We start from the raw sequence: 16,180 nt of genomic DNA on the forward strand, positions 1-16,180 counted from the left end.
AGAATTGATGGCCTAGTTAAGTCCTTCAACCTTCTGGCTATTTTCATGTGACTCAATACCAACAATCTGGTCTGTTTACACAAAATTGCTTCCTCAAGGTCATCCCTCCTCTATTAATGGGCCAGCAACATCAACTCATCCCACAAAGGTTAGGAAGGCAGGTGGCAAAAACTAGCAGCCATCAGAAGATGTCTCCAGATTTGGATACTGGAAATCAAAGGATCCAGCCTTCTCACACAGCCCAACTACCTGTGAAAGTAGCAAATATGCCACATGGGATATCTCCCCAAGTTATGAACACCCACCTTAGCTATCTTATCATTATACACTTTTCAGACTTCTGCAAAAGGGCAGGAGTACATTTGGAACAACTCATGCTAGGACAACCTCCCTGAAAACCTGTCCACAGAGGCTATCCTGCAATCTGTGGCTTACCAAAATAAATATTTAAAAGAAAAAAAAAAAAAAAAGTGTCATGTCCATCTTGTCTATTCACTGCCCTCTGAGCTGCCGACCGTCCACCTGAGGATTAGAGTTTAGCACGGACTAGTGATAGTTATTCCAGCTCCCCACAGTAAAAGCAGAATTGCTTCTATGTCAGAAGCATTTCTAAACCTGACGAAAGCAAGGCAATCTCTGTATTTCTTAGGCAATTCTTCTGTTGCAAGATTTCAGAAGTTTGACAAGACCAAATATATTTTTTTTTAAAAAAAAAAAAAGAAAAACCAACCCCAAAACCTAAAAACACCCCAAAACAAACCTGAACTCCAAACCCATTGAAGGATATGACCCTCAAGGTTTAAAAAGAAAAAAAAAAAAGGGGGGGGGGGGGGAAGAGAGGGATAAAGAAGTCAGCTGTCCTTTGAAACCCCCTCCAATTCCTAAGCAGATTTAGAAGTTCACAATGTAGATTTATTATCCCAGAGGCTGTAATAATGCAAATCTTACATATGGAGAAAAAACAGCTCTCTTCTAATGGCCTCAAGCAAATACAAGATTCATCATTTTGAGGATGAATGAGAAATAAGTGATAATTTTGGGGGAAGACAGAAGCTCTGAAGGGAACACCTACATGAGAAAGTAGTGAGTTAAAAGCATAGGGCTGAGGAAGGCAGTAAGGATTATGAAAGGAAGAAGACACTGTCAAGAAGTTGTATGGGCTCTTCAGAACCCATGCCTCTCAAGTTCTATTACCAAGTGATTCAAGAGCTCACCTGGGTGCAAAAGTTTCAGTATCTAACAAATGAATCACCAGAAATGTGTCTAAGAGCACTTATACAAGTCTAATATAAAATACTCTTAAAAGCTCTCAGGTCTACCATCACTGAATCTTTGGTCAGGAGAAAGAGATATGCAGTGCCCAAGATTTCCATGCTTCCATTCTCCTCGCTGATCAAATTAATCCCATGGGCAAGTCCTAACCTGCTAAAAACACACTAGCACCACAGATGAATAAGAATTGGCAGTGTTTGCCATCCAGTAACCAACTACTGAAAAGTCAAAGGTCTGCCTTTTCCACTCCCCCTCAAGCTCTCTTTACAGGCTCACAGCAGAGTTCAGAGAGAGCACCGTGTCCCCTTGGCTGACCTCCTTACCAGCAGCATCCGGAAAATTTTGCTCATCTACTCCTGTGATCAACACTTTATAACTCCCTAACGAAAGCAATTTCTTTCTGTGGACCTTTTCCTGGTTGTTCATCTGTTTTGCTGAGTGCTTCAAGATTACTACCCTTTATATTCTTTACAGGGTCGTAAGTACTTAAAGCAGGATTCAATGAAACCAGCATTGCCAATGGCAGCTCCAGTCACCGATTGACAATATTTTTGACAACAGTTGCCTCTAATGTAGCCCAGCTCATCAGCACTTACCTGTTCTGTCACTGAAGCAGATAAAAAGAACCTCAAGAGACTCCCAGCTTCAAGGCAGAACCAACCCATGCCACCTCTAACAGGCAAAAATGAAGACCCTGCCCAATTTAGTAATTCACCATCTTTGGTCTTTCCAGCAATTCCAGGACCATGATTGCTACTCTACTTGTTTTCATACACTAAAGACAGTTGCATGGAAGATGAAAGTGAAACTTCTTCAGGAAGCAGCAACACTGGCAGAGACATGGAAGAGCCACACCTAGCCACTGGCATCCGTTCTGTGTAATGGCAGAACCTGCTTTACCACAGCAGTAGGAGCTCAGAAGCTCAAGTCAACTACCCAGGACTTCCTTCTCAACTCTAACCTTCTCCTGCTGCACCCCACCACTTCCCAGAAAACATGCCTATCAATTAGTTACACCAGCACCTACGGACAGGCAGAAGTTGTTAAAGCCCCACACACTTGTCTCTTTTGACAGCAATTGGCAGAATCCTGCCAGCATGGTGAGAATGATCCAGGCAGAGTAGATACACACAGAGCCTTGCAGCCTGGTTATGTGTTAGCCCTACCTAAGGTAAGGTTATGTTCACTCCTGATTAGAAATAAAGCAAGTTAATAGGAAAGCCATTAACTATAAATAGGTGGGTCTGTCACTTGTGAATTAAGAAATACACAGCTAAGAGAAAGCATCCAATATATTGAAAGCAAACAAATAGCTTATCAAAATAAAAAAGATTCTCTACATACTACAGTAATTTGATAGGAGCTAAAAAAATTGGGACAATGTAACAGTACGGCATATAGCTTTTCTAATTACATTAAGATAACATCTGCAGATATTTAGCACTCCAAATATTTTGACATTAGGTGCTGAATAAAATTCTCCTTGTTCAGATTAAAAATGTCCAAAAAAATGAATCTACTCAGATGCTGGAATGCAGTGTCAAAATCCTTGGAAATATGACAGGGTTTGGGTTTGGTGGGGGGTTTTTTTTGGTTTTTTTTTGACTGTGTATCGAAAGAGAAGATGAACATTTAGAAATTGTTCAAGTAGTCACACAGCACTGATGCCAGAAAGCGCTCTCAGCAGGCTGCATATTCTTCCAACAGTGACCACACGCTCCAGGAACTCCTCAGAACATTTGATCAAGGGTGACACACATGTTATGCCTGAAGCCAGAGGTTGCTGAATGGTCAGTATGGTGATGGGAGTGGATAGGAATTGGGTGACACATCATAGAGTAGTTTGGCAAAATTCTGGTGGACAAAGCAGAAGCCTTGTATTGAAGAGGCTACCAGAAACACAAGCAGAAGGAGGCATATACTGTGGAAGAAAATATCAGGGTAGATACTATCCAACTCCTGTGTACTGTAGGTACATGAATGTCATTACTCAGAAAGCCACCTTCATGCATCAGCAATTCCATCAAGGGTGATCAACACGTTTTGATGTTTTTTCATGAAATATTTTCAAAGGTAGGCTTACAGAGTTAGTTACCACATTTTACTACCTACTTACTAATTGCTTTACTAACTAGATAATAGGAAATTCAGGTTGCACTTAATAGTCTATAACATGTATTCTTATAATTCACTTATCAAATCTAATAAAGATTAAACTTTGGAATGAGAAGATTTTTTAGAAGCAAGTTTGCTGTGTGGAACCAAACGTTGCACTTTGAAACAAAGGTCTCCAAATGCGAGCAAAGTCACATTTCACTAAGGGAATTACTGAGCCAGTCTCTAGTAGATGACTACATATGTACAAGGATCTGTGCTAGATCCAAACTTGAAAGGAAGGTACCTCAGTCCGCTACACATTTGCAGCGTAGAACTGCCCTGCTAACCAGAGAGCACTGAGATAACCACCTCTGGGAGAATTTCACTGTTCAAATGGAACCTTTTGCTTTGATTATGACAGGACTTGGACTCTGCTGAAGTCAGAAAACATCACTGTACTAGGATTTAGCAGCACTAGGAACAGATAGTGCAATGCCTCTCTTGACTCCCACTGCCTTCTCTTACATTTTTTCAGTTTCTAAGGGCAAGATGAAAAAAGCTCAGTGGCAAAGAGTGCTGCTACTCACTGTATGTAATACACAGACTTAACTCCCTTGCTTCCAAATGGCGGCTATGAGGAAGAGGGAGAAACAAGAAGGAACTGAAGTACTTGATGAAAGGAAAAAACTCACACAAGCTCAACTCCTGAAGAGAACTACTGTGATATTATGGGAAATGTTACTCCATAATCTTCACATTCTGTTTTCACATAGATTGGCAGTTCTATGTTTAATGGTTCACAGGGGAACAAACCAGGACTTGGAGAAGTGAGGTCCCATCGACACCACTTTGAATACCCTTCCTCCTAGAGCACTTTAATGGGCTTTCAAACTTTCAGGTCTCTAGTTTTGATGTTCATTCTCATGGCCTCATCAAATTTTGTATCATAATTGCATTTGCTAGTTTAAGATTTTCCTGGCAGTGTTGTTCTGTATCTCTCCTCCTGAGACTAAGAGACTTTTGTGAACCAGCAGTAAAAAAGGAGAGGGGTTTTGCACTCTGTCATACTGAGAGGAAAGTCCTCATTTTCTTATGCTGCTTTGAAAATTGTAAACACATGGGAATCTAAGAGGTTTGAAAAATATCAGGATGACAAGATGCAAACAATAGTTATTAAAAGTAGATAAAAATATTCCAAGAACAACTGAAATGGGGGAGGGGAGAAGCTCTCAAATTAAACCATTACTTGTACAAGGCTGCTCAAATTTCCTATCCCACTGCTATTCTTATGGGGAAAAAAAAAAAAAAAAAAAGAAAAAGTCAGTTTGGAATCACAAGGGCATCACTTCAGAGGTGCTGAGGTTACCCTTGGAGCTGCTTCTTGCCCAAACAGCTAAGCTGCCTACCATCAATCTGCTTCTGGGGTAAATAGGATACTGGCTACTGTCCCAAATTCAAGCAATACAAACAAACAAGAAAGAAATCTATGTTAGATTTGTAAAGTGAAATAAGACCTTGCCTAGCTGGAGAGCTCTAGGGCAGTGCTGAGCCCCTGAACTTGCTAGGGACACTTTTCCTCTCCCAAGAGATTGCACTTGCCTTTGAACTTCCAGCCATATAGAAAAAAGGCTGAGTTGAAATGTCAGCATCATCTTGGATTCAAATCAATCAGCTTGATGCATGATTGCAATAGCTAAACCACTTCACCTCTGCACTGCCCTCGTCCATATGTTCTTTATATCAGCAGTCAGCAGACTGGGTGGCTCAGTGGATTCATTTCCTGTCCTAGGCTTGGGCTCCAGCTTAAACAAAACAAAAAAACCCTGAAACTGGAAAATAAAAATTAGCATCTACTGACAATTAATGACATTTAAATTCACCAGATTTGTTTGCATCAAGTCTCTTTCTCCATCCAAGACAGTTGCAAGAAACCCTTCAGGAAGCCCTGGTACAACTGGTGATTTTTAACTATCTACTCAACTAGCTGGTCACACTTCTACAAAAACAGTAAAGGATTTAGAGACCTTTCAAATGTTAACGTTCCTTTGGACGAGAGGAAAGCAATGAAGGGAAGGGGGGAGAGCCCCAAGCAGTGTCAACTTAAAAAAGTAAACAGATCCAAAGCAGCCATTCCCACCTCAGTAAATTAATAGGCCACTGAGTAGCAAAATCTCCACCCGCTTCTAGAGCTGGGCTTGCTCCAGACGATGCTGCTCTTTATCAGCTACAATGCAAGAGTTGAATTCCCAAGATAATTTAAATCTAAACAATGTGCAGCCTTCAGCATTAATGTAGGTGCCTGCCAGCTGGTGACAGTTAAGTGGTTACTTTCTCAAGCTAAACTTATTAGCTAAGCATCAAGACACTCTGTAATAACTGAATTGCATTTAACAGCTTGCTCTATCAGAGCGCAGTATGTTGCTGTGGAATGGGAGTTTTGTCATCGAAGGTGTGTTACAGTAAGCCAGTCTCATCAGGAGTCTGTCATACTTTGGGGCTAGACTTCCACGCTGGACTGTTTCATTTGCAAAAGAAAAGTTGACCTGCCATTTGGGAGATAACAAGAAAGTATGCATGTCCGAAATTGCTGCACTGCAGCCTTTGAATGATTTCAAGTTCTTTGACTTGGTTTCCTTGGTTCACCCCCCCACCATCCTATCTTCCCTCATAAAATGCTAAAAGAAATAAATTTAAAAAGGGCAAGGAAGGCTTCATAAAAGGAAAGCTAGTAAAAATAATCCATCCTCCAGACAGGCTACGGTGGCTCCCCCAAAGACACTGTTCCAGAACAGCACAAAAACAAAGGAGCAAGTATCAACCCTGCTCACTGGAGATTAAAGAAGGAATCAATAGATAGGATCTCTCAAGCCTAAAGATGCAAATCCCACCATCAGTCTAAAGAAGGGACCCCGTAGCCATGCCCACGCACACACAACTCCCAAAACTGCTCTGTGTGCTTGATCGATCTATTATCTCCTGGCTTAGTCTGTCCCACTCATGAAAATGCAACCAGGGCTCATTGAGAAAGAAAACTTTTTACTTTAGTCTCTGGAAAAAGGAGACATCTTGAAGTAGAAGCTCAGAGCCACTGTAGTTGCCATTCTGCTGACACATGGAGAACAACAGTGACAGTCACAGAATTAGAGCATTTGAAACACAGCAAGAAGGCAAGTTAAAAATAGCACAGGTCCAATCTGCCTTCAATCATACCTACCTCACATCAACATCAAAAGCACCAGCTGCACATACAAATAACATGAAATATTAAGGAGAAATCTAACTAATACCAAAAAAAGATGAAAGCATTCTGAGGTTCTACCCTGCTAATTCGCTGTGGCTCCATAACTGCACTGTTTTTGTTTTGTTTCAGTTTAGTTTTCTGTTTTCTTTTGTCTGCTGTTTCCAGGAAGGGCCCACACAGATATAAGCATCCTACCCTCTCAGAGGAACCAAATTTGTAGTAGGAGAGAGTGCAGAAAGGAACAAGTACAGAAGGCTTTATATCAGGTTGCCAAAAAGCCCTAAAAAGCTCTTTTCAGCCTCTTTTACTTACAATTCCAAATGACACTAACGTTAGAATTAACATAAGGAGCAAGTAAATACTTCAGTTTTAAAATTTATGCCTCTGGACAGCTTGAGGTGCTATGCACAGTACTAGTGTCAATACTGCTGCTAGAAATTAAGTGGCACAACCTTGCTGTACTAGAAAGGGGTCTTTTTTTTATTTTTCTCCTTCTTTCAAGTATATGGGACTGTCAGTAGTGCCAGATGTTTTAAGGGGCTGGCGGGGGCGGGGCGGGGGGAAGTAAAAAGAATCTCACACATGAAAGTGAGGGCTTGCTACTGGCTTTCTGCTCATACTCCACAGACTGTATCCAAGCCCAAAAGAACAGTTCCACCTTGAAAACTGACTGCATAAAATTGTCACCTCGTTCCACAGACCTGCTCCTGTGAGATCGTTGCTGACTTTCTCAAACAAGCTTATGTTGGCTTTTTATTTCCACTGAACTCTGCTGAGACAGATCTGGCACTGCAGGAGGGAGCTGGATTCTCTCCTTTACACCAGCAGCACCACTAAGCTGTAATTACTCACACCTGTCCAAACCTACAGACACGAATGGGCTGCACACATGGGCTTCTTGGGTCCTCGGTCAGATCCTCAGCCAGGCTGAGCTGCAGCTACTTTGGAAATAACAGCTCTGCCACAACCCTTAGCATCCCTCTCCCCTGCAGCGACAGGTAAAAATCCAAGCTACACACAGCAGTTTCTCTTTAACAGGCTCATTTCTTTTAGCAGCACGCTAAAAGTGCAAAGCTCTCTCCTGCAGACTGCAATTTAGGGTAGCTTTGTCACTTTTTAAGACTTTTCTTGAGCTTCTGGGAAGCTATTGTTTCCTCAGCAGCCTGAAGCTAGCTGCTGTCTGCAAGCATCATTCTTTGTGACTGTAACAAGACAACTTCCTAGTTAGAGATTTGCCTGACTTGTGTGATTAGCACCAAGATATCGCAGCACAAAGAAAACAACATGCAGCCACAAACAGCGGTCTTAGAGATGTTGAACACCCCAATGACCCTTCACCAGCCAGCAGAGGCAGGCTGTGTTGACTTGATGCAAATGAAAACTCAAGGCTTAGTTTCTCTCCCATTCATAAGCCATGAACACTCATGACACAGATTCAGCAGATGCCTTAGGACTTGTTTCAAAGCCCCAGAAGCAACAGTTAAAGCAGAAAACATTAGGAAAGAAAATGCTAAACATGCCCTTTTTGCCCATCATGATCAGAAAGAGACTTTCCTTTCCTCCAGGTCTGGAAAGAGCCCTGTGTTCTCCTCTGTGTGAAAGATCAGATGCCAAACTCAGAACTGTGTTTTCATATGCACTGTGCAACCTGAATGTTGCACCAATAAGTCAGGGGGCAGGTGGGAAGGGGAACCAAAGGTGCCTAATTTAATTCAAAGCTCTCTGGGAACACATATTATTCGTGTCCAGACCTTACAGGCGTAACTCTTACAAGCAGCCATCCGGGAACCAGCTTTCATCAGCTACAGCAACTGGTGATGATAGTGGGATGTGGAGAAGATAACACACTGACATGGAGAAAGTGCATTTTCTGAAGCACTGTGCAATGGGGATGCCAAGCATGAGCACATCTATAAACAGGTCATCCCTGAGTACCCATTTCTTAATTTCTTTCCCCCTCCCTGTTCACGCTTCTTCACAGGCATTCGGTATGGTCTGTTTTCCAAGACCACTTTTCGGAGCTTGTGCATGAGCATTCAGATAATGATGGGGATTGAAGAGAATAGGTGATTTGTTCCTATGTTTGAGAGGTGTAGAGCAAATTAAGGAACAAAACCCAACTCAACCCAGCCACTCCATCCACACATCCCTTTGCTGCTCTAACTTACCCTCTTCACAGTTGCTCCCTGTGAAGCCAGGACAGCACCTCCACTCCAGCGTGGTCACAGTTCGGTAGGACATTTTATATGTGGGCCTGATGAGAGTCCTGTAACTAACACAAACAAGAAGTCAGTAGAATGCACTTACCTACTCAAGGGCGGTGTTGCTGCTAATTCACAGCACATCTTCCTCCCTGAATATACCCCCAGAGCACCCAGCCAGCCCCAGCTGCAAAAAAAAAAAAAAAAAAAAAAAAAAAAAAGAGACACACAAAATAACAGAGCAAGGGTTTACCACAATGTGGATCTGATTCAACAACCCTTATTTTTCTCCTTAGGCCCTCATACACTTCTGGCTCTTCCCGACACCTCTCCCCCAAATAACACCAGTATGCTCTGTGGAATTCTCATCACTACCAAGTCATTGCAAGTGGCAGAGATGACAACTCTTTTTTTTCCTCACTCTACCTCCATGTGGATTTCTCTGACATTGAACAAAGGCTGGCATTAGCCTTTCCACACTCAGTACTAATAGAGTTTCCAAAACATTGATCTCACAAAAATTGCATAAATCTTTCGGGTGTCTTCCCTTCTCCCACCCCCACCACTCAGATCTAGGGTATATCAACACATCAGCGTGACAAAGATCATCATGACACAACCCTACATCAGTGATCTGCATATGGAGCCTTTTTTCCAGCTAGCTGACCTGTGCCTCAGTTTTCCCCATCTGAAATAGGGTTACGCTCTTCCTTACCACAGCTGAGGTTCTGTAGGACACATTTGTTAGCTCTGTGTGCAGCACACAGCACCCCCAGGGTCCCAATTAAAGCACAAGTACTGCCATGCCCCACTGGAAACTAGAGGGCTACCTGCAGTCACAAGCAGACCAGTGCAAGGCACCAGTGATTCTGAAGTCAATGAAAAATGGACAGTTGCATAAATGCCAGCTTTTCTTTTAAAACAGCAGCCCTTCAAAGCTGGCAAATGAGAGTTTTCCCAGTGTACAGCCAGACAAGTCACTGCTGCTATTCATGAAGCCAAAAGCAAACACAGAAGTCATACTCTACAAGCTCCCCTCAAAATTCCTACCCTTATTTAACAGCCAAAGGAATTTGGCACGCACAGGGAGAGGCTGAAGCTTTGGGATTACAGTGTTGCAGGCTGCAGCTTTATGCTTCTCTCTCAAGGCTAGGCAGACACAAGCCCAGAGCACCCGGGTTTCCTTGGGGAAAGAACCTCCTCCCGCAGTGCCGAGAGCCACCAGGAGACGGAGTGCTGCCCCAGCCTGTTCTGCCTGCAGCACTACCCCGGGCTCGGCTGGGCACAAGGCCAAAACGGAGCTAGAAATTGCATGAATCTCATTCATAACCCCCCCAAGGGGTAGCAGGCGCAGGTGTACATCCAGGACGGCACTGCAGTGACATTGGTACAGTTGCTCTGAAGAGCACTAACAAAGGCTTGCCGGGAGAGGCTGCCCATGTATGTCTTGGAAAGTAGGCAGCAGCTCAGTCGTGGTTAACGCAGTCTTTGGGAAACTAATTTCTCACTAAGCTGTTGCTGATTATTTATGCCAGCTGCCAAACACAGAAACCAACTTGTCCTATAGCTACGAAAGAGGAGGGTCGCACAAGCTTCCTCCTGAGCATGGGGCTGCCTGCACTTGGAACAGCGTTGCTCAGTGATGGGAGAGCAACGCTGTCCCCTGAGAACATTACGTCCTCATCCTCCAAGTTGCCAAAAAGCACACCAATTACTGCTAATACCGACAACTGTGATCCAGGCACTTGTCTAATACAGGCTGGATAGAGCCAGCTCGTCCCACCTAGTTCTTTGCTCTTCTGCATCCAATGGTATTCAGGAGTTTGCAGTCATGAGTGAGTTTGAGGACTTGGCACCATGTTGATGTAGGTAGACCTTCAGTGCTTTTTCACAGAGACCCCTAAGGCACGAAGACTTTAAGTGTCTTGCTGAGGGTCCCTTGGAACAGCTCTGGCAAAGTTCAGGAACTGAACCCGTCTCCCGACTCCCAGTCCTGGCATTGGACTCGAGACATCTTTCCACACATAAGCCCTGAACCATCAGTCAGAAGTTCATGACTTCGTCACTAACACAACAGCTGGGTTTGACCTTGAGATGAAAGTCTCTAGCCTTGTTACCACTGTCCAGAGCCAGCTAGTCTCCAACCACACCGTGATTTTAAAACCATGTTTCTGCCAACACCAAGATGTTAAAGCTCTCTCAAACTTCATTATGAAGTGTGGAGAGTGGCTTGAGCCAGACTGGAATCTTGGCAGCAGTTCTGTGTCAGGGAAGTAGCTATAGTTTAATCCTCAAATGAGTGAGGACTTCTCCGGGCATGACAAACATGGAGCTCAGCTGTCACAGCCTACCACCCACCCTGAATTTCCTGGAAGAGTCCTGATGTTTGCAGCTCTGTTCAGCATCGTGCAGTCAGGCATGTGAAGCGGTCCCAGCTTGCTAGTTCTGATTTGCTCTAAAGTTGCTCTGTTCTTCACAGCATCATTTTTCATCAATCACGTGACGTGGCACCAAGGTCTGTTGTTACATATATCATCACATCATGCTGATTTCTGACTGCTATGCCAGGAGAGGAGCAAAGGAAACTCCGTTAGCAAAGCATCACCACTGTCTGATACCTGAAGTGTTGCAATTGAAGGAGAGGAAAAAACATGGGAAAAGGAGAGGAAGATGCCTGTTAAAGATCAGAAACCTCGGAATGAAAGTGTGTGGAAAACAACAGGCAGAAAAAAGGATCGGTAGCAGAATAGGGAAGCCTTTCCCTTGGATGTCACCCAAGCCACAAACACTGGCATAGAAATCTGCAAAACCACAGTAAGAGAAGAGGTTACGATAAGCCACAACCTGCACCTCTTTGCTTCCCAGACAGCCAAAGGATGTGCTCAACATACACAGTCCCCTTCAGCAGAATGCTTCCAAGCACTTCACAGAGAAGTAAACTACCAGGACCTGCCACTCTACTGCAAAAGATAGGCATGATTTACCAAAATGTTTGCTGAGGCTCACAGCAATGTCCTAGGGAGCAGGGCAACACTGCGGGAAGAACCCGGAAAACTCAACCAACAGCCACTGATCCAATCAAACACATGGCTGTCCTTGAAGACTGCCTGATCAGTGTCAGACAAGCTACAGGAGCTCATCTGCATGCAGTCATCATTTGGGAAACAGAGTCTCTTGTTTGTGTCACTCTAAGTGACTGCCAAGGAAGTGGTAATTTGGGGATGGAGCACAAAATGACCAATTAAAGGTCAATTAAAGGTATGAAGCTAGAAATACCAGAGAGGTCAGGACACATCAAGGGATGGCAGCCAACAAGTCTCACGCCTCAGCACACAAGAATATGTTCCCCTTGCTCTCAAGGAAGTGTCACTGAACACAACAGCCAGACATAACACAAGAAAGGGAAAGAGTGTCACATTCTTGGATCAGAGCCTCAAAAATCAGGTCAAAGAGAAAGGTGTGATCTCTGCCATGACCCAAGCAGGACAGCCTGTCACACACAGGAAATACCTTCCCCCTTTATGGATTTCCCCTGCCCTTTGACACTTACAAACAAAGCTGTTTGTACACGAAGACCACATGAGAGGGAAGGCGTGAAACTCATTTCCACATCACAAGAGATGGTTTTGTTAGTGCAATTCATTCAGCCATTGCAGTTTGTGCCCGAGGAGACCTTGGTGACCTTCAGAGGCTTCTATTCATTTTTATTCAAGTTCCAGGTTGAAAGTTTCAACATCACTTACTAGTGGGTTTCAGGATAAGAAGAGGAATGCCTCTTTGCCTTTTTACTGGCAAAGAATCTGGAAACCAAGGAATCCAAGCTTTGTTTTACCTACTACTCTCGTGACAATGAAGTCGCATGTCAACCCAGTGAGTGCAGCCCTGCACATATAACTGGTGTATTGTTTTTTCAACAGGCACAATCCTTCTTCATTGTAACAAGTGCTACTTCTGCATTAAAAGAAGATCAGAACAAAGCTTGTGGTAGTTCCTCTAATTTTTGGTCCCCATGGCCTGATTTACAGACATGCCAAAAATCTAAAATTCCCCACAGAAAATCAGGGTGTTCTGAAATCAGTTTTCATATGTCAGGTTAAGTAAATGAATCTTGAAGTATTTGGCTGCCTTGGAAAGAAGGAAGGTTGGAGAGAGCTGGGCAAGAATTAACATAGAAAAGAATATCCTGTGGGTGTACCCAGAGAGCCTGTTTCTCAGAGAAGCTATCAAAAACATATTTGGTTCTCAACACCACCATCCCCACCCCACACAGACCATCATAACTATCCTCTCAAAGCCTACCAGACACTGATTACACCAGGTAGCTCCTCTGTGGAAAACAGGCAAAATAACTTCACCTCAAACCAGTGCCACAGCTGACGCAGGGACAAGGAGTACCTTTGTCATCAAGTTTGCACTCACAAGCATGGCAGAGACCATCACTCTGTGAATCAGACCTGTGCTCTTTTTTTTTCCTGCAGCCCCAGCTCTTCCAGCTTCCGTAGCACAAAGGCAGTAGTTCCCCAGGGAAGAACGTAACCATAGGAGTTTCAAATATGCTCCTGCAGACACTGGACAAAAAACAAAACCTGCAGGTGCAGGAGAGTTGGAGACCATTGTACGTTTCCTGCCCTTGCCAAAGGGGAGGAAGAGGACTCTCTTTAACTCTGAGCATGTCTGGTTTACACAACTTACAAAAGTCTAAAACCCAGAAAACAGAAACTTATACGCCTCTCGTCCCAAGTTGTATAGAGCAATACTTTACAGTCTCTCAGTCCCAAGACGAAAGACAAAGGACACGGAGACAGATGTTTCTATGCCACCAGAGTAATCATCAGCTCCTGTCTGTATTAACAATTAGATCTCAATGCTACTGCAGAGCAGCACTACACTTCCCTACCAGCAAGGAGGAAGAGTGCCCCGACAGCATGTCTGGACAAGATCAAAAGGCCTTCAATTAGCAGCCTGAGGACACCTGTGCCTCTGCACAATCTACAAAGCAGATGGCCCTCCACCTGTACCCAGCCAGCAGCACACAACCCTCCACGTTGTTCCCAAACCTGAGAACGTGCCTTTGTGCTACAGCTCTAATCCCTCACACACTCAGAGCCTCTGTCTATCCTGTTTGCCGGAGCACTGTTCATCCTACATTTATATCCCATGTGCGCATGGGAGAGCAGGCATCTTTTTCCAAGCATATGACTCTACATCTTGGAGAGAAATAAGGGGATTAAACACATAAAAGAGTTTGTGTGTAACAGGACTTCAAATAGCAATCCTAATGCACTGGAATAAGCTCTGGGATTTATTATGCAATTGACTGGAAAGAGAAGGATTTCCCTGTGGCGTTACTACTTCTGAAACTGAGGAGAAACATCAGCTACAGGCCACTCTTTTGGGTGACAGATCCACAACTTCTCCTACTGGCCCTGTAGCAATAGAGTCTTCAAAAGCAGAGAAGACCAAAATGGATGAGCCTGCAGAATTCCTTCTTTGTTATTCTGCAAACTAGCTTGTAAAATCCCTCCAGGAGCAGAAATGTGTTCCGTTTAAATGAAAACAACAAAAAAGAAAACCCAACATTCAAAACCACCAAACAGCAAGAATGATCCATGCAAGATGTGTAGCCTGCTTACATTAAAAATGTCATCAAAAGCACACAGCATTTGTGATAAGCCAAACCAGCTAGAATACTGAAAGGAAAAAGACATGCAATGACTGGTAGTTGGAAAGGGCATCACAGCTCAGATTTGCTGCGTTGCAGGAATGCTCTCCCCTTCCACCTCTCCCGCCTTTGAGTGATGTTTGAAGCTGACAGATGAGTAACATCGTGTTTGGGGTTTCAGTGGCTCTTGCTAAAGAACGCAGACCAGGTAAGCCCATCCCTGTACAAGCCAGCTATGGGTTTCCAGGGGAATCTTCAGATTCTCTGAAGCCAGAAAATGCTGCAGAGACAGAATGCTCAAAGGCTAGAGTGAAACAGCTATGTGACCACTGAGTACAGCAAAAAAAAATAGCAGCATAGAAACTCACGCAACCTTGCTGGGAACAATTGTTTTTCTAGGATGAAACAAGTAGGAGAGGAGTCAGAATATCCTGCCACAATCTGAAGCAGCATGCTTCCAGAGATGAGGGAGGGATTTTCACAGCAACAATAGTTTGAAGCAGAAAATGTTTGTCTTCTGAAGGCTGTAACAGTGCATGATCTGCCAGGCTGTTCATCACATTCATTTACCTCCTGAGATACTGTTTTACTGACCACAAGTCATACACAAATACTCTAATCAAAATTAGCCTGATTTTGGCCAATTAGGGTATAGCAAGAAGTTGTCCTATTCTCAAAATCATAAAACACAGTAAGACAAAAGAAGTACTGTTCTCATCTTATAGGTGAGATGGCATTGCTTGACCGAAGGCACAGGAAGTCACAAAAGCTCCAGCAACTGACTCCAGGTCTCGAATCCTTGCCTGGCCTATGAGACCACCCTTCTCTGTGAGTCTCGGGGAACGCAGTGGCCTAAGCACGATAGGATTGTGCATTAGCCTGCAGCTGCTGCAGCAAAATGATTGTTCAGGAGAAGGGTTACAATTCAGATGCCTGGGTTTACTGGGAGCCAGGTGCAACCATCCAGGCAGCAGAGACTCAGAGATTAGGTTGCCATTGAAACACCAAGCCAGAGACTTTATCCCTTCCTTCAGACAGATAAATGGCATGCGATTTTTATAAGTACACTAGGAGCTTCAGCCAGACTGCTGGAAAGTTGCCCATTCACTTCGTAGCGTGACAAAGCAAAGGCATATCCTATGGCACGCAGAAGCTGAAGCCTTCACTACACAAATGGAGAGAGTTCAAGAATAGATCTGCTGAGGGAAAGTCTCCAGCCAAGACTGCTCCAAAGCAACTCAGCACCCAAGCTAAATAAAGACTCTGGGGTGGAGGGCAAGATCAGAGCAGCTCGTCCCATCCCAGCCAAGATGACGACACTCCTGCAAAAGAAGTACAGCTGCCAGCTTCCCAAGAGCAAGTGAACAGACAGCAAGGACATCACACAACTGAAGCTGCTAGGCTGGGTATCTCACAGATACTCCTCTGTCAAAGGCTTGACCCTGAGCTGCAGTTTGTGCAATAAGGGGAAGAAACATAATACAAATGAATGGGAGACAGGAAATGGATTAAATCCTTGTCTGGCCACACTTATGTCTACTTATAAGCAGAGTCTCTCTAACAGAGAGCCCCTCTCAGCTGTCACCACGAGGCTGAGAGATGCCTTTTTTTTGGCTGGTATCCCTTTTGCTAGTGAGCAACCTGATAATGGGTGCTGGCAGAATGAAAGCTCTCCCAGATATGGTTAACTCCCTGTAAACAAGGGGA

General features: G+C 44.0%; 1 protein-coding gene across 1 annotated transcript in view; it reads right to left on the reverse strand.

Moving 5' to 3' along the window:
* The window catches only part of COL26A1 (collagen type XXVI alpha 1 chain), a 179,542-nt gene that overhangs the window by 134,155 nt on the left and 29,207 nt on the right, over positions 1–16,180 (reverse strand). Inside the window, 1 exon segment of the mRNA XM_075719432.1 lies at positions 8,779–8,882. Coding sequence (XP_075575547.1) covers positions 8,779–8,882 — 104 coding nt within the window.

The sequence above is a fragment of the Pelecanus crispus genome, chromosome 12 (genome assembly GCF_030463565.1).
Source record: "Pelecanus crispus isolate bPelCri1 chromosome 12, bPelCri1.pri, whole genome shotgun sequence".
NCBI lineage: Eukaryota > Metazoa > Chordata > Aves > Pelecaniformes > Pelecanidae > Pelecanus > Pelecanus crispus.